The following is a 19075-nucleotide window of genomic DNA, read 5'->3' as shown; positions in this document are numbered from 1 at the left end:
CACTAAGTCTGACAACCAGCGTTTGATCCCTGTGCCCACATAGTGAAAGGAGAGAACTGACTCCAGCAAGTTGTCCTCGGGCCTCCATCTTGTGCCACACATCTGTGCCCACACACATACACACAAGCACACAAGCGCATGTATGCATGCACAAACACAGAATATAAATATGTAATTTAGGGGGAACTACAATGGGGTTCAAATCTCAACTCCCCTATGTAGCACGAATTGTTAGAAGGTCTTGTTAATAAAAACAAACCTGGAGCCAGGTATTGGGGTGAACGCTGAAAGATCAGAGAAGCACAACAAGCCACAGCCACCTCACCTTGCCAATTCCTCAGCTGATCCTGTTTCCTCAGACTGGAAGCCTCTATGTCCTCATATCCAAATGGATCTCAGCTGAATTGCTGCTAAAAGCTTAACCAGGCTCTAGTTCCTGGTTTTCACACCTTATATACCTTTCTGCTTTCTGCCATCACTTCCTGGGATTAAAGGCTTGAGTCATCATGCCTGGCTTTGAACTCACAGAGATCTGGATGGATCTCTGCCTTCGGAAAGCTAGGATTAAAGGTGTATGTGCCACCATTTTCTGGCCTCTATGTCTATCTAGTGACTGTTCTGATCTCTGACCCCAAATAAGTTTATTAGGGTACACAATATTTTGGGGAACACAATATCACCACACTCCTAACCATTAATCTTCCAAACTGGGGCAAGTTACTTGAATACCACCCCCCACCTTCCACTCATAAGGTGAAAGAATTGGAGTGCTAATTAAATGACATAATGTAAAACCCAAATCACAGTCTCTGGCCAGAGGAGAACACATTCATTGGGTGAGGATGGAAACAGACCTGGGAGAAGAGGTACACACAGGGGGTCTAGTCCTGTGCCTGGGATATAGTAAAGCAATTCAGTAAGTGACATTTTCAGAGAGCAACTCTGCCTTTCAAATCTGCAGTAGTAGCATCTCCCTAAGAATGAAAACACTTAACACTGAGTCAGTAGCTCATTCATTTCAGTTGAGTCTTCTTCATGACAATCCCAATCCTTTCCCTGTACTCATTGCACAGCAAGGAATGTGCAGCCGAAGTTTCCACTAAAGACTGACTTCCCGGAAGACACATGCACAAATTACTTGGACTGTTCCTGGCACCGTCATCCTGGTCTGGCCATTGGTAAATGTCTCTACATCAAGGATGAGCATGCAAGGGATTCTTTCCACCTCTGACAGACTTGTTTCCGTGAGATAGGAACAGTGGTGAAAGCCGCTCAGCAAAGACCATGAGCAGGTCAGACTGACCCTGTGGATGCGCTCTGGTGGTAATTGCACGTCACTTCAAAGTGGTACAGGTGAGCATCCATCTGTTTGGTAGGCAGACTGGCAGCTAAGAGAACAAAGCCCTTTCTGTGCCTGGCTTCAAAAGAAAAAGAAGGTGGGGAGAGGAGGGAAGGGAGGGAGAAACAAAAGAAAAACAACGGGGTTTGGTTTCCTCAGAGCTGTCACAAGGAGCTCTGAAACGCCAAAGTATGGGAGAAACTTAGTACTCTGGCCACCTTCTACTTCAGCCCTAAGTGCAGGAAAATATGTATGTTGTAAAATGTACAATTTCAATAATTTTCAGGTGTGGAGTTTGGGGACATTAAGTACAATGCTAAATGTCTTGAGAGCCGTGTTAAATCCTGTGTGTAGATAGGGTTTCAACAACTCTTTTGTTACTGTCTTTTGGCACTGGGCAGGAAAGGAGCCTGTACGGATGTCCCTTTAAGTGTTAGTGGTGACAAGTCCTGGTTACAGGTTTGTCCCCCGTTAAGTTCTGTGTTCATTTAGCAGTTCCACCCTGTTTCCTCTTCACCATTCTTTTCTCAACTGTTGCAACTTTCTCATTGGCATGTAAGCAATGCTATTACTTCTGCAATATTATGAAAGTCCACCCCAATCACTCCACTTCCTTTACCATCCTCCCCTCATTCCTCTCTACCCTTCTCCTTTCTCTGCAGCCCTAGGGATTAAACCCAAGACCTCACAATGCTAGACAAGCACTCAGCTATTCATGACTATGTATGTACACATGCCTACATGTGCACAAACACACACACACACACACACACACACTTATTTCTTTGTCATTCTGTATAGCACAACTCTTTGAAATATTTACTTACAATTGTCATCTCAAATTTCTCTCCTTCTGTTCTCTTTTAAGTACACTCCCACAGGTCCACAGAAATTGTACTTGTCAAAATTAAATGTGACCTCTACAGTATTACTGCGAAGGTGTGTTCTAGCCTTTCTCCTTGCCTATCAGCATTATTGGACAATATGATCCACTCCACATTTCACTTGTCATCCGGGACGCCAAGCTTTCCACCAACTTTTTTTCAAATGTTTATTTTTATCTTAAGTGTATGAGTGTTTGCCTGAGTGTATGTATGTGCACTACATAGGCCAGAAGAGGGCATCAGAACCCCTGGAACTGGACTTAAAGATGGTTGTAAGCCACTATACAGGTGCCAGGAGCTAAACTCAGGTTCTCTGCAAGGGCAGCCATGCCCTTAACTGCTGAGACATCTTTCCAGCCCCCTTTCTCATCTTTTTTAGAGATGAACGCCCCAAGGTTCTATTCTTTCCTCTTAATAAGCACCCTCCTTGAGATCTCATACCATCTTGTGCCTTTAAATACCATCTGAATGCTAATAATCTCCAAAGCCCTGAACTCCAGACCCTATTTCCAGCAGCCCACTCACCAGCTCTATTTAGAAACTCTCACATTTCCTATGCATGAAACTGAACATCTGCTCGTCCCTGCAAAAAAGCCTGCTTCACTCATAAAATTCAGATCTCCAGTATGACAACTCCAAGGGCGAAGACCTTGAAATCACTCATTATCACCTCATCACCAAATTCCAATGGTTGCCCTCAGCATGCATGCAGAATCTGACTTCTTTCTGTCTCTATAGCAGCTGCCTTGACCAGAGTGCCTCCATCTTTCTCCTGATGCATTACCTCATGCATTCCCTATGGCAAGCCCTTCATACACGGCCTCACATCCCCAAACTGATTATCATAAAAACCTACTATTACTCTATTGACAATTCCCCAGCAACCTTCCATTTGGCTTTATAGTAAAATGTATGTTACAAAATTTAGAGTTTTATTAATTTTTATTAAAATAAGATTACATCATTTCTCCATTTCTTTTCCTTTCCTCCAACCCTTCCATGTCCCATCCCTTGAACTCTCCCCATTCCCTTTCACTTCCTCCAAATTGATGGCCTCTTCTTCAATGTAATTGTTACATATACACATTATACATTGTAATTGTTGCATACACACATTATACATCCATGCACAAACATAAAAATATAACTTGCTGTGTCCATCTGGTGTTGCCGGTGTGTGTATAACAGGGCTGGCCACTTGATATTAGATAACCATTCGGGGCCTCATCCTTGGGAAATACTAACTCTCCCACCCTCGGTGGTCATTAGTTGCCTGTAGTTCTTTGTGTACAGGTGGGACCCCACTAAAATTTACTGTTTCAACCATTTTTAAATGTGCAGTTTGGTGATATCTGAGTATATTGGGTTGTTGTGCCCATTTCACTCAGTCTAAGCCAAAGTGCTTGTTGTGGTGTGCAAGAACTTGGCATGATCTGACCCCTCAATGTCCTGCCTTCATTTTCTCCTTCTTTGCCCTGCTCTGGTTGCCCATGACATATGAATGCTCTTTCTGAGGATCTCTCCCTGGCTTCTTGGTCTGGAAACCCCTTGCCTACTTCAGGCTGCCCCTTGAAGCCAGTCACTGACACCATATTTGAGTTACCCTCCAGACTGGCACCGTTCATCTCCCTGCTCAGTTCTGTTTGATCCTCACAGAACACAATATAAAATGTTACTTGTTCTGTCTATTAGCTGCTCTCTTTTCCCCACAAGTAGAACATGAGCTCCACATGAACTGGTTTGGTTGTTTTTTGTTTTGTTTTGTTTTGTTTTGTTTTGTTTTAGTTTTAGTTTTATTAACTGACTTATCTCATTACCTGAAACACAGTTGGTGTATTTAAAAATCTGTTAGATGGATGGATGGACTAGTGAATGAATCTATTAACATTGATTCTTTCTTGATTTTTCTGTTTAATGTTTTTCACCATTATATAAACCATATGAGTTGCATTTGACTTCCTGGAAAGTGAAATTTAATGTGTTTCCAAAGTTTCCAGTTGTTAATGGAGATAGAAAAGCAAGAGGTGCAGCAGTGTCTTTCCTTGTGAATATTTATTAAAGGTTGGGTCCCACTGGTGATGAAATTGGCCCTATTCATTCTATCTTCCTGTTTACCCTGTGTATCCAGTCTTGCTTTTAAGGTTGGAAAAGGTTATCTGAAGTAGAATAATATTTTATCATAGTCTTCAAAACTCTTCAACTTCTGGTCAGAAACAGAGACAATAAAATGCAAGTGATTTGTCAAAATCTTGTTGGCATACTTGGTACTAATATTTACTATTGAAAAACCACCTTACCATAATAGCATATGTATTAGCAGCCACAGCACCTTTATGTTGCCCTAGAAACCATGTTTCAGGGAGGAAACCCCAACTCATTTCTTACTGTTTTCATTCATTTCCTTTTTTTCTTTTATTTTTTATTAAGAAAATTTCTGTTCATTTTACATACCAACCACAGATCCCCTCCACTCCCTCCTCCCACCCACCCACCCCCAGTCTTCCTCCCATCCCAGCTCCCATTCCCACCTCCTCCAAGGCAAGGCCTCCTGCGAGGAGTCATTCATTTCTTTAGAATTTAAGAAGGAATGTACTGGACCTAATGGTCAATTGCCTTTTCTGTGTACATTAGAAATCTCTTAAATGCAGGGATGGAGCAGACATGTGTCACTTAAAGCTGCAACAGAGACTTCTCATTGCTTTTTAAGTGAAAACTGGGATTCATAGCCTATGGTCCAAAATCCTCCTTTGCTAGTGTCTTTGAATAACCTCTCCCCCTACAGTTTGTGTGTGTGTGTGTGTGTGTGTGTGTGTGTGTGTGTGTGTGTGTATGAGAGAGAGAGAGAGAGAGAGAGAGAGAGAGAGAGAGAGAGAGAGAGAGAGAGAGGGAGAGAGAGAGAGAGAGAGAGGGAGAGAGAGAGAGAATATGTGGGAGCCAGAGGTCAACATTAGTTGTCTTTCTCAGTCCCTCTTTGCCTTACATTTTGAGGCAGGATCTCTCACTGAACCTGGAGCTCACCTATTGGCTAGAAGAGCTGGACAGCAAGCTCTGGAGATCCATCTGCTTCTGCTTCCAACCCCCGCCCTAGCATTGAGGTTGCAGGAGATTCTACATTTGTGCTAGGGATCCATACTAAGGCCCTCACATTTGTGTGGCAAGCACTTCACCAATAAGCCATCTCCACAGCCTCTCTTCAACGATTTTTTCCCCACGTCTCAATCTACGATGACTTCTCAGTGCTCTAAACTGAATCACAGCCATGGGCTCAGAATTCACTGCCTGTCTTATCATCATCTGCCTGTCTTCTCTCAAAGGCCACTCTGCCTTGGTCCCTTTTCTTCCCTGTGTGTTTTTCCTGCTTGTGGCTCAAGGGACCCTGATCTATCTATCTGGTTCTATAGTTGTCATTCATTGTTCTAAATAAGACCTCCCTTGGCCCCACAGACCTGAAAATTTCCTTGAGCATCCACCCAGTGTTTCTTTGTTACTATGCTTAGAACTTTTTTGTTCTCTATGGGATGGTCTACTTTGGCATTGGCTCACCCGCGGCAATCCACCAAAGAACAAGAAAGACACGGAGGGGCATCTGTCCTGTGCACTGCGGGTTTCTTGTGGGGTTTATAATTTAGTGCATGAGAGAGGCATTCCGATGATCCTAATACCACAGTAATAAGTGCTAATGACACGAGATGATAACTTATGAAGGGGAAGTAAGAGGAGCAATGAGGCTGCAAATTAAACAGAACTGGCCTGGCCTTGGGAGAAGTCACACGACGCTTCCCTGGAAAAGTGATATTTGAGCCAACTCTCAGATAGGGGAGTTTTAGCTTCCATGAAATGGACATCTTGTCTTACTGACTTCAGAGCATCTGGCACAGCACAATTTCTGACTAGAGATGTGCCAAGCAAATGCCATAATAAGTGTGTTTGGGTGGCACAGTGCCTGGCTAGGAGCTACCTATCATCCTTTGTCCTTTTGGACTTGAAGCCCCAGCAACAAAGAGGATCAGCTACAGATGCCCTGCATTGTTCGGATAACAGAGCTGAAAGACTGGCAGGGTTTGCATCACCTGAGTAGTTAATTATTCCTCTGTGTTTTGGAAGGGTGGGTGACAGATGGAAGACACCTTGACAGCAGATTCCACTGTTCCCCACACAGGCTCTCAGGCAAGTCCGGACAGCTACCACTTTCCCAGTGCGTTTTTCTGCACTTAGAGACTTCTTGTCACTGTGAAGACACCTCTACCCCATGGGGAAGTATCATCCCATCTGTAGAGCAGCTCCCTCTTCGGTCAGCCCACGCGTACCTGTGTTGTCTCGCTACAGTTCATGCTGGAGATCTGGCCATCCTGGGGAAGCTGTGTGCCTTTTAATGGGAACAGCATGGTGCTCATGACTCACCTGCCTCCTACCATCTGGATTTTCACAGCTCAGCAAGCATGGAGAGCCTCCCTGCCCATGAGCAGAGAGAGTAAAACTCCTGAGGAGGGCGTGGCTGGGTCCCTTTGAAGGCATAATTTTATAATGGACACCATGTGTAAATTGGAGTGGGCATTCTCTCACAGCACCTTGCTTTCATATTTGCATGGCTTTAAAAGATTACACCATCTCCACAGCAGGGAAAAGAGGAAACAAATCACGCAGTATTGCTAATTAACCAAGTGGAACGGAAAACCGGTTGTGTAGGAGAGTGAAATGAATGAGTGCACGTGACAGCCAGAGGAAGGAGGTTTGGGGGCAAGGAGCCATGTTTTTCCAATTCAATCTGCATTAATAATCTGGCCCTGTGCAAAGAACTGAGGAAGACACGGACAGAACAGCATACTTAGTGACATGCTTTTAGGGCTAAGGTGTCGTAAAGCCCGAGGTTTAATCTTCAGCTCCACAAAAAGAAACAAACAAGAATACTTCTAAATGCAAATAGCAGGAAAGTCATTCTAACAGTGACTTAAGCCATAGATAGTGTCAAGTGTTTCACAAGTTCAAACATAGCTGTCCTGAGGAAGGTTTTAGCTACTCACTTGTCATTAATAATACTGTCCATGCAATATGTCCATGTGTCTCCAGCTGTCACGTGCAGGCTCTTAGCATCTTAAAGTCCTCCCCTGCTACCCCATATCCCATGATATATGCCACCCACATATCATGAACACATATAATCACAGACAGACATAACACATATATCACAAGAACACACAGGTAAGACACATGAGTAAAACCTTCCCCCCAGGGAGCTGGAGAGATGGCTTAGCAGTTAAGGGTGTGGACTTCTCTGGAAGACCAAAGTTTAGCTCCCAGCACACATGTTGGACAACTCCCAGCCACTTAGAACTCTAGCTCCAAGGGAATCTGATGCCTCTGGCTTCTACAGGCACCTGAACTCACATGCCCATACCCACATACAGACACACACACACACATACACATGATTAAAAACAATAAAAGTGAATTTAGAAAAGCAAACTTCCCTGGGAATCTTCAGTCATACCCTGTGAATACTTCTCTTTATCTCAATGGTCAGGTCTTGGTCACCTGACTATAAACAAGAATAAGCAATATCCAGACTTTTCAGCCTCTATAGTTGGACCATAGAAGGTAGGCAAGGAAGAAGCACTGAGCAGAAGCAATCTAGCAAGAATCTCTACATTTCACACTGTCTGCCATTACTGAGCCTGGAAGGCAAGAGCAGACTGTCAGTTCATGCTGCCAATGGCACTACTGTACACATTATTGACTAAGGACACGATTGTGATATGATGCTTAGGAATGAAACTACTGGACACTGCTGCTTGTGGTTTCCTGTGAGAGAAAGACTAGCATTAGGTTGAAGTTAAAACCAGTGTGGACACTGTTCATGATACTTCCATTAAAGAAAAGGGATTCCGTTTCCCCAGACACCGTTCATGTAACAGAAATCAAGCCTGGGTTAGACAGGAATTGTAAAGCAGAGACTGCAAGAATGTAGCTTGTAGCTTGCCCCTTGTTGGACCATAATGCACTCTTTCAGTTACCAAAGCTTACTCAAGAAAACCTGACCTGAAAACATGAGTGCTGATTTAAGATTGAGAACCAAGACTAGGAAAGGAGACCACAGTCTCACAGAGACAGGAGTAATTGATTCCCATGGAAAGTCCTAGAACTTCCCATTTGTTCAATGACCCACAAGGCCATGGCCAATCTAACTAGAGATCTCTATGAGGGGATAGCAAGGGTGCACATGTCCATTCTCCTGATGCCCCCATGGCCAATGTGTAGTTGGAGAGCTTTTTTTCTCCAGGTCCCACCAAGTCTGGCAGTCCCACAACCCACGTATAAAATAATCACTCAGATGTTTATATTGCTTACAAACTGTATGGCCGTAGCAGGCTTCTTGCTATCTGTTCTTATATCTTAAATTAACCCATTTCTATTAATCTATAAGTTGCCACGTGGCTCGTGGCTTATGGTACCCTATATCTTGTTTGTCCTGCCGGTGGCTCCAGGCAGTCTCTCCCTCCACCTTCCTGTTCTCTCAATTCTCCTCTCTGTTAGTCCCGCCTATACTTCCTGTCTGGCTACTGGCCAATCAGTGTTTATTTATACAGAGCGATATCCACACCACCAATTTGAGTCAAGACACCTCACCTATAGTGATACTCCTCCTTTTTTTTCTATAGAAACCTAGCAGCTGCCACCATTTCACCACTGTGGTATGCTGCGAGGTGCTTTTTCCATCCTTCCCAACATCCGTGTCCGAAGCAAAGATACAAAAACAGTCTAGAGCAGACTTGATCACCAGGAGGAAAGCCCAGGCTTGTGTGGGCAGGGCTGGATGGGTGATACAGTAGGGCAGATGGCTCCCTATCCCTGGAATGTGTTTTGGATATAAGATAAGGCTTGACTATATTACCCATTCATTTCCATCCCCGTGATTGATGTTCAGAGGCAGTAGCAGTGACCCGGTCAGTACAATGACTCCACCAGTGTTCTCTGGGACTCTCTGAGTCTAAGCTGTATTGTCCTTTGATCAAAATGCCACTCCAGTCCATATGTCATCCAATCACACATGCACCTCTTTCGACCAGGTGGTCTGTCCTGATTCCAGCCAGGTTTGACACTGTGGGAGACCAGGTCATACTCCCAGGGCTCCTTCTGTTTCCCTCAGCCTCCCATCTTGTGAATACAACTGCCAAGTCAATATCCATTGTTCAGGTAAATGGAGACTTGATGTAGTAAATTACTAGTGTGAAACTTTTGTGAGATGCCCAGATTGATTTTTAAAAGAAAAAAAAGTCAGTCTTCAAGAGGCCAATTCAGCTAGAAACAGGGTTAGCAGGCCACCGTGTTGTGGAAATTAAATCAGCACGAATAGATGGGGAGCACGACCAATCTCATACCACACTGGGTTTGCTTTAGAAACCTTTTAACCACATTTGACCCCAGTCACTGTTTGGGGCTTTGTTTCTCAGTCACTGTGCACCTTATCACCACCCATATAGAAATCACATATAGAGTCTTGAAAAATAAAAAAAAAAAAAGAGAGAGAGAGAAAATACTTCAGGTTTTAGGTTTTTACTCAGCAGTACAATTAGATTGAAATGAAATTTAATGCAATATTGAGTCCTTATAAACTTATCTATGGTAAGAGTCATATGGCCTGGGAAGGACTGATTTCTGTCAATCATGATTTGAGATGAGGTTGCTGTTGCTAACTAAATTTGCTAGCTTACAGTTGGGCCTAGTTCCCATTCTTTCTGGGCTCACAGAAGCTCCCCTGTCTTGAGTAGCATAGGTCTACTCTGTTAACAGCATGTTTCAAACACAAGAGAATGGGCATCTGTAGTCCTGGTATTTTGAAATCGGAATGTGAAGGTGATTCATGAGTTTTCCATCAATTATTAAGCACTCCTAGATGGAGATAAGTAGAGATGGATGGGACAGTGAAGTCTTCCAGCTATATGGTGATAAATGAGTCAGGAAACAGGAAGGTTCAAAACAGATATCAACTGAACCACAGCAACCTTCTATACCTACCAGCTTGGCTGATCAGATTCAAACTTTAAAGTCTTTGTAAGAGGACAGAGGAATTGCATGCTCCTGCCGTTCAAGTCACCCTTTCTCTTGCAAGGTTCTCAAGGAAGATAGAGCCCTGAACAATGGGGACAATTGCAAAACAAATGAGACGTGTTTTATGGTCTAGGGCAATACCTTTTATTCCATAATGAAGGGTTCTAGTGGTGCTGGCTGGGGTCATTTGATTTGAACTTGACTCCTGCCCTATTTTCAGCTATTTAGATTTTAAAGAAAGACATTTCATTGTCTGGGTAGAACCATGTACTTCCAAGTAGCTTTTGCTTTGCTGAGAGTGGCCCTTTCTTGACAGATGAGCCAGAGCTCACGTTCGAAGAGCTACTTAACCGTGTTGATACCTAGCTTCACTCAAAGGAAAGAGCTCAACTTGAGCTCTCAGAGGAAAGGGTCTGCAGCCCACCATCCAGAGTTCTGTGTGTTAACATTGCTGCCCAAGGCAAGGGGCATGAACTGCCCAGAAGCAGGACCTTAACTCAGCCCCCATGAGCCAGGCATAGCGACACACACCAGTAATCCCAGCACTCCAGAAGCTGAGGCAGAAAGATCACAAGTTTGAGGCCAGTCTAACCCGCATGGCGAGTTCAAGGCAAGCCTGAACTACATATTGAAGCCTGTCTCAGACAAAACGAAACAGAACAAAATAAAACAAAAAACAAAGAAGATGAAGTTGGTACTGTTTGTCCCAGGCCAGGTCTCCTCACCACCTTGTCATTGTTCACATGTACTCTGTCTCCCTGTCTTCTCTCTCTCTCTCTCTCTCTCTCTCTCTCTCTCTCTCTCAGTGTTTGAACAGTTTGAGAGTCATGATTCATTACTTAGTACTTGACAGACGCTCGAAAGTGAAGAGAGACAGCTGAGCCCACCTTATGTTCGAGGCAGGTCAGGAAGCTATTTCTGTCCTCACGGAAAGGCCAGAAGCTGTAGGGACGTCAGCAGCACACACTAACAACTCAGTATGTCTCCGAGCGGGCATTATTCTAAGGCAGCTGCAGACAGTTAACAGCTAGCTGACTTCTGTCCTCCAAGCAAAGAGTAAGTTGTCAAGATACAAGAGCTACAAGGAAGACAAGGGGCTGGATTCCTCGTGCGAAGTGGCAAGTTCTCCAGCCATGCTGGGCTCTGCAATACCTTAGTTCATGGGTGTCTGTTATATGAATTGGCCTTCCAAGCTTATATCAAGGGCTTGGCAACCACACAGCTTATTCCATGCTTCATTTCCTGAGAAAATGGAATTGATTTCCAGTTTAGATCAATAAGGAAGGAGGTTGACTTATCTAAGTGAAGGTGGTTATGAGACAGAAATCATAGACACTTGACCCCCAAACCATATGCAACCCATAGAGCAGATTTGTGTATGGAGGGGATATGCCTGTGTGAGCATGGTGTTTGTGTAAGCGTGTGATACACACCCCCATACATCAGAGGTTGTCATTCGATGACTTCCTCTATCTCTCTCTACCTTTTAAAATATATATTAAAATTATTATTTGACAATTCCATACATGTGTATAATGTATTTCCATCATACACACCCTCTCATTACTCTTGCTTACTCCCTCCCACTCCTACTGAACCCCTCTCCTTCCTTATTTCTTGAGACATTGTCTCTCACTGAACCTGGTGCTCACCAATTGGCTAGACTAGCTGACCAGTGAGGTCCCAGAATCTTCCTGTCTCTGCCGACTAGCACTGGGATTGGAGATGGGCACTGCCACCCTCTGCTTTTGTTTGGCTGCTGGGAACCCAAGTTCAGGTCCTCACACTTGCACAATAAGCGTTTTACCCACCGAGCCTTCCCCTCAGCCTACAGACAAGATTTCCTTTATTAGCCCTGAGCTTGGTGGCACAGATCTGCAATCCCAGATCTCAGAAAGAGGAAGCATGAAGATGTCCAGTTGGAGACTAGCCTGGATATATATCTGATTTCAAGTCAAACCTGGACTACCCAGAGAGGCCTTGTCTCATAACAGAAAAAAAAAAATTGTTTCTATTGTCATATGTTGAAAAGAAAATATATCGTCAGTATACAGAATAGGAGATGTTTATATTAAGACATAGATGTCTGGGTGCTAATTCCTCCAAGGCTGAGGACCTCAGACAGCGTGTACCATGTTACACTTGTTCCTTAAAAGAGACTACTTTGTTCCTTGCCCAGGAGAGTTTGAACTGACTCCTAATAGAGCCAAAATAAAGCTTACACCTTACTCTCTCTACTTCTGCACAAAGAGTGAGAATTAAGAATACTTTCAGATAAGGAAAAGACACTGTATGTCAGGTGGAGAATTTTATGCTGCTTATCTGACTAAAGCTGGCATACCAAGAGCATCCTAAAATAGTAGCACACAAGCAAGATGTGAGACTTGAGCTCGTTGGAACCATTGCCATGACTTTCCACCTTACCCTGCCTTTGCCGTCATAGGTTCGAGCTTCAGCCATCCTCCGTCAGAGGCCATAATCACAACTCTTTGCCTCTTTTATTCTTCCTCTCCTTTCTCTTGGATGCTCTCTCCTCCTCATCTCTAAGCTCGTTTGCTCTCTCCGGTTGTTGAAGCCGTGTGGTGGAATGATTGTGGGAGAATTAACCCCGGTCATTTTTTTTTTTCTAAAACTAGCCCTAATAAATCCAGTCATGGGTAATTCACTTGGCCTTGGGCCTCAGGGATGAGCAGCATTCAAGCTGACATTCCTTTTGCAGTTACCTGTGCTGAGTCCCTGGTGCCTGCACCTCTCTGTGACCTTGTGACACTGCTTCCCAGGACCTTGTCTTGGAGAAGGGTGTGCTCTGCAGAGGAAGCTTATGCAAGAGAGCCCTGGTGAAGTCGGAACACTGGCGGGGTAGCCCAGGGATCCCTGTGCTCTCTCCTCTGATCAGTGTCAGCACCAACATCCTCAGCCTGCTTCCCTGGATGCTCGGCCCTAACCCCCACCACCACACTGACACCTGTTTGGGGAGACCTTCTTAAGTGAAATAGGGGCCTGTGGATAGTGAAAATTCGCCAAGAAAACTGCCATTCCCATGAGGGGAAAAAAAATTCATTTTCTCTTCCATAAAATAAAGGGTGTGAGCACGCCTTGCCCCTCTGTTCGCCTCAGCTGTTCCAGGAGCAGTGGGGGCACCTAGGAAATTCACTTTCCCAACTGCTGCTTCAAGTGGTACTTAAAATGCAGAACATAAAACCCTGTAAATTCCACCGCACAGCCAGAGCCCTAAGCCCTTAAATGCACAGAAAAGTGTGTCTATTATCTACCCTTTCAGAGTAAGTGTGCAGTTACTTAAATTGCTTTTGTCTTCTTCTTCTTTTCAGCTGACATTATCTCTACGGTAGAATTCAACCACACGGGAGAGTTACTAGCGACAGGGGACAAGGGGGGTCGGGTTGTAATATTCCAGCGAGAACAGGAGGTAAGTGTCAGCCAATTGGAAATTCTCATTTTCTCCCCTTTTTAAGAGGAGGCCCCCCACTGTGCCTTAATCCTCACGTGTCTGCCGCCCTTAACCTTGCCTGCCGCTTTGCTCACCAACGTAAAACTGCCAAAAAAAAGTCATTAGCATCCACAGTTCTTAAGTTCAGACTCTCAAAAGCACCTCAGAGAGGCTTCTCCCCGGGCAGGGCCTAATCCTCCTGCATCGTGAGCGTTGGGAAACAGCAGCTGTTCTCTTCTGACCTGCTCAATTCCACAGGTGCTTGTGGAGGAGCGAACTCCAGCTGTTGTCTTGGGATCTCTCCTCCGGGTGTTGAAATTCAGTCTCCCTTCATTTCAGGTACTGCCAGAATACATAGGAGAGGGAAATAGCTTTATTTGACAACAGTTGTAGAGAGGGCATGTTGGGTCAATAGAGAAGAAAATGATGCTCAGCCTACCAAAGGGGTGAAATCCTCCAAAAGGGCTTCTCGGCCCAGCAGAGATGGCACGTTAGTGTGGGTCCCTGGAGCTGGGTATGTTATATATCATGCCGTGTCCATGGCTGGTTTCCTCCGAGGCTTGGGTTCCACTAGAAATCCTCTCTTCGCCACATAAGTTGAGGATGCCCCCCTCCCTCCCCCAGGCCTGTTTCTGTTTTCTCAGAATGGAATTATGGCCCAGTTTGCTTTCCTTGCCCTCTCCTGGCACACGCCCGGCCTTCCAGTGGGTTAGTCTGTGTTCTAGCGACTCTCTCCCATCTGCCACTGTCTTCCTCTGAGAGTCACTGGGCACTGGGGAGGTGTGAGGGAGGCCCGGTGTTAAGAGGAAGGCTCCACAAGAGACTTCCCTAGCAATTTAAAGCCTGCTTTGTGCCTCCAAGACATTTGCATTACACCTCCCCCTCAAAAGAGGAAAGCCTCATTTAGGGGTGATATATTTGGTAATTGCACATTATTTGCAATTAATTTCTATAAGGACTTCATAATCCCTCGGGGTTCTGTGTAAATTCAAGTGCTCGGCATTAAATCAGGCACCCAGCCTATTACACTGGCCCCAGAAACATGAAAACGTAGTTGGCAAGTAAGAACTAAATCGCTCTTCGTGACCTGGAATTTTTCCTGCTTTTTCCAGAGCTGCCTAGTGCTAATTGGTCTGGCACATGCTACACACACTTGACAGCCTGATTTGGATGGTAGCAAATCAACCCTCTTAGAAATTTTTTGTTAAGGTAGACCAGTCCTCTGTGAGTAACCAGAAGAGTGTCGAGGATGTCAGCATCTAAAGTCCTTTGAAAACTGATTTTCAAATCTCCAATTTAAAAAAAAAAAAAAAAAAATCCAATTAGGTTCACAGCTATGATTAAGGGGAACTGGAAGAGCTATTTAGCATAAATTACCCAAGGCTGCATGTTGCCAGTAATATTCCACCCCACATTTTCTGCTAGCTATTTATAGGTTTCACCTATTTTCCTTTACTGGGAGATTTGGGAAGCCTGACTCATTCGGAGAATGATGGGGGGCACGCCTTCCAAAGCAGTATGGGTGGGTTCACTGGAACATAAATGCCTGTGAGGGGGACGGTGAAGGGGTTCAGAGTTAAGCTTCAACGGAGTTCATCAGGCATACATGGCTTGCCTGACAAAAGCCATGTGACATCATTTGGGGCCAGTGACTCTTAACTAGTATTGTCACCCCCAGAAAGACTGCTCCAAAGGACCTCCTTCTTCAGCGTCTTGCACACCTCTAGGCTCGGCAGAAGTACCCTCTTCTGGGCAAGCTGAGATATGCCTTTGGGTGTCCTGTGTCCATCCAAAATCATATATTTTAAATTGAGTCTTTTCTTTTTAAAAAAAAAAAATCAAACTTTGATTTAAAATATGTTTAATGAAACCCAAATTTTAATTTTTGAACAGATTTTTCAAAGCTAAGTCTCAAGACTTTGGGTGACATGGTTCCAAAGTACCTGCAATACAATCTTCCCTCCTGTAGCTTTTTCTTTGTTTCTTCAATAGGCTTTTCCTCCTCTTCACCTTTTTTCCATAACTGCAGGCCCTTGGCTTTGTGTTCCAGTGTCTCATCATTTATTTAGTTCCTGCTGTTTGCACTTTGCATAATTAGTGCGAGGGGAAAGACATAGGTAAAGCCCATCATTCTCCTCAGGAGGCAGATGGCATTCATGTGCAGATGGCCCTCTCATCACTATACTGGATAAAAATGGAGGCGGGAGGGACTGGTGCCCAAGTCTGCTCCATGAGTGCTGTGTGACCTTAGAAGAGTCATTTATACCTCTGAGCCTCCAGGGTTCATCTCCCAGCTCTACCTACATCTCAGAGATTCCAGAAGCATTGAAAGTTGCATTTACTACAGCTTTGCACCTTTCATGGGGATTGATATGAGTATGTGCAAGCATCACCATGGAACAGGCCACTCAGCATTTCCTGAAATGCACAAAGATTCGAATATTAGATCTTCTATTTGTATTGATTGCAAAGTCTTGGCCTATTTTTTTTTTTTTTTTTTTTTTGACAAGGTTTCTCTGTAACAGCCCTGGTTATCCTGGAACTCTTTGTAGACCAGGCTGGCATTAGACTCACAGAGATCCACCTGCCTTTCTCTCCTAAGTGCTGGGATTAAAGGTGTGCACCACCATGCCTGGCAGCTTCTGTTTCTATGTAAATGTTGTGATATATGCTTTGTGTTAATATAATTTAAATATATAATTTATAAGTGTGTGTGTGTGTGTGTGTGTGTGTGTGTGTGTGTGTGTGTGTGTGTTTCTGTTATTTGCCAACAGAGTGCATGCTTTGGGGACCAGTAAATTAAAGCTGAATCTACGGTTGCCGTGATCTTGGCCTCCCCACTCAGTGATGCAGCCTGCCAGTCTACCCCTGATGGCTTTGCTCAAAGGGAAAAAAAAGAGTTGGCGCTTGCTTTAAATGGTTTAATTTTCTGTGTGTGTTTTACCGTTCTACAGAGTAAAAACCAGGTTCATCGTAGGGGTGAATACAATGTTTACAGCACATTCCAGAGCCATGAACCCGAGTTCGATTACCTGAAGAGTTTAGAGATAGAAGAAAAAATCAATAAGATAAGATGGCTCCCTCAGCAGAATGCAGCTTACTTTCTTCTGTCTACCAACGGTATGTGGAGATGGTTTTCTTTTTCCTGTTTGACATTTTCAGAGACAGTCAACTAGACCTGTGAGTCTCTCTTAGCCTCAATGTTCCTCTGGCCCTTGTGGGCTTGTGAGAAACTTAGAAACCCTGTTTGCAAGATGCCTCAAAAAATCCATGGTGCACACAGAGTTGAACTCAGTAAATAGTAGCTGTTCTTTTTATAAATAACAAATTTATGACCCAATTCTTGTGGAACCCGTTATCTGCAGTTTCCTAATGTAGATTGCTTGCAGGTGTTTGGGGAGTGTGACTTCCTGTCTTAAGATTCATCACATGTTATTCTGGGAATGCATTTCAGGAAACTCGAAATGCTGTCGGCATTTTGAAAAATAGTTATTAATCCCTGAATATATTTTAGGGTCTGCAAAACAGATGTCTGTGTATCCGAGAAAATCAAGTTTTGAGCTGGGAGCACAAGACCAGAGGCACTAGGGATGCTCCCCAAAACTGATCAAGAAACAGTCCTATCTGCCTTCAAATTCTCCATGTCCTATAGGTTTAGGGAATGTTGGTATCAACAGAAAAGAAGGGACATTAGCAGTTGAATAAAGCCTGGTCACATATTCACTCCATGAGTGAGGTTGCCTACATTCCAGGATTTTAAATGAACCCCTTTCTGGGGGGAAAAAAAGCCAGCTTGGAATTCAGTCACTACTGAAGAATGCTAATGGGAAAAGATAATAAGACAATTCAGACAGAAAAATTAAAGACCATTGCCCAAGCAAAGAAGTTGAAGAATGATTCATTTCATCATGTGTGTGAGCCTATGATGAATATATGCTTGAATAAAACTTGATTCTCATATCAAGTGCAGAAAAATGCAGGCAATGTCTATAATACAACCAAGCATATACTCTTTTTAAAGAAGAGACAGACACACAGCAGAAGGCTTTCCATTACTAAGCCTTGACTGTGCATGGTGGGTCACCTGTAAATTTGTTCCTTTTGCCATTTTAATTTTGAAAGTATATACAGTGAGTCATATGTCAATCTTATAGAAAAGAGAGAGAGAGAAAGGGTAATACAGATGATCTCCCAATCTCTCAAATATAAAGCCAGTGTGTAGATCTAAACTGTGACAATTCTAGATTAGCTGTTTGGGAGTTACTCAAGCATGCCTCAATATGATCAGATCTCTACATCTCTGTTTTTTTTTTTTTTTTCTTAAGATTCCAATTAATTTCATTCCTTCTGGTAACTGTATTTATTGTTCTGTTTACTCTTTGCAACCTTGATCTCTTGGAGGCCAAATCACCTCATCTTATTTCCATTTATCCTCTTGTGATTTTTTTCTGTTCAAGTCTCTCAGAGGCTTTGCTGTCACACACTACTATGAAAGAGACTTATGGTGATTTTGATGTAGTTACTTCAGTAGCGGAGAAGTGTCTGACTGTCCTCTGTAGCTAGATCACATTATATTATGAAATTTAGCCTATTGATTATTGCAGTAAAATCCAAAGGCTTATTAACTACTTTGTAGGGGTGGGGGATGGGAAAGAAAGTGAAATTCAATGAAGATTAATTATATAGCATAATGTTCTGTTAATTGAGTTTTTAAATAGTTTTTTGATTAACAAGGATATTATCTTCCCATTTGGGATGCTATTTCACATGCCAATTGCATCTCAAAATGACTCTTCTAAGAAAAATCCCCATGTTCTTATGCGGTTTTCTTTTCTATACTAATATTAAGGTTGAAAATCTCCCCCTGAGCCAAATAGGTTAACATTCAAAAATTAATGGAAGACAATGGGAATTACTACATAAAAGAGAAAATGAAGATGAATGATAAGGTTGTGCTTAAAGCTGCCACAAGTGATGATAAACTACTCGAGAACAAGGCAGAAGAAAGAAAAAGCCATTTCTCATATTAACAGCCGCATGTTCCTTAGAGTTGTTGTTTTTTTTTTTCCCCCCACCAAGCTCCAAGATTCTGAGTCAAATGAAAATGCTGTGATAATAAAGTCAAGTGTGACCCCAGGCAACACAACCTTGGGGAACTGGATTGAATTCTCCATCAATTATCTTTTTGGAGGGAAAGGGTGCTTATCTCATTAGTTGAGTATAGTTACTAATTCTACTAGAATATGTTTTTAACTTCATAGCTTTCAAAGAAAAATAAAGCTAGCATTCTGCTGTGAAATAGTCCTTGAAGTTATTTGCCACACAAAGACACATTGTTCTGTTTGGGTTTACTTCTCC

General features: G+C 43.4%; 1 protein-coding gene across 25 annotated transcripts in view; it reads left to right on the top strand.

Moving 5' to 3' along the window:
- The window catches only part of Ppp2r2b (protein phosphatase 2 regulatory subunit Bbeta), a 291625-nt gene that overhangs the window by 184440 nt on the left and 88110 nt on the right, over nt 1–19075 (top strand). For 20 of the 25 annotated variants that reach the window (XM_059245825.1, XM_059245819.1, XM_059245821.1 and 17 more), the window contains 3 exons: nt 13599–13696; nt 13976–14056; nt 16672–16837. In XM_059245825.1, the coding sequence (XP_059101808.1) occupies nt 13599–13696; nt 13976–14056; nt 16672–16837 (345 nt within the window). Of the gene's footprint in view, nt 1–1295; nt 1354–13598; nt 13697–13975; nt 14057–16671; nt 16838–19075 lie in introns of those variants that run through there. The other 5 variants (XM_059245836.1, XM_059245823.1, XM_059245841.1 and 2 more) reach the window with 2 other exon arrangements.

The sequence above is a fragment of the Peromyscus eremicus genome, chromosome 19 (genome assembly GCF_949786415.1).
Source record: "Peromyscus eremicus chromosome 19, PerEre_H2_v1, whole genome shotgun sequence".
Classification (NCBI taxonomy): domain Eukaryota; kingdom Metazoa; phylum Chordata; class Mammalia; order Rodentia; family Cricetidae; genus Peromyscus; species Peromyscus eremicus.
Note: the sequence above shows the minus strand (reverse complement) of the source record. Positions and strands in the feature narration are given on the sequence as shown.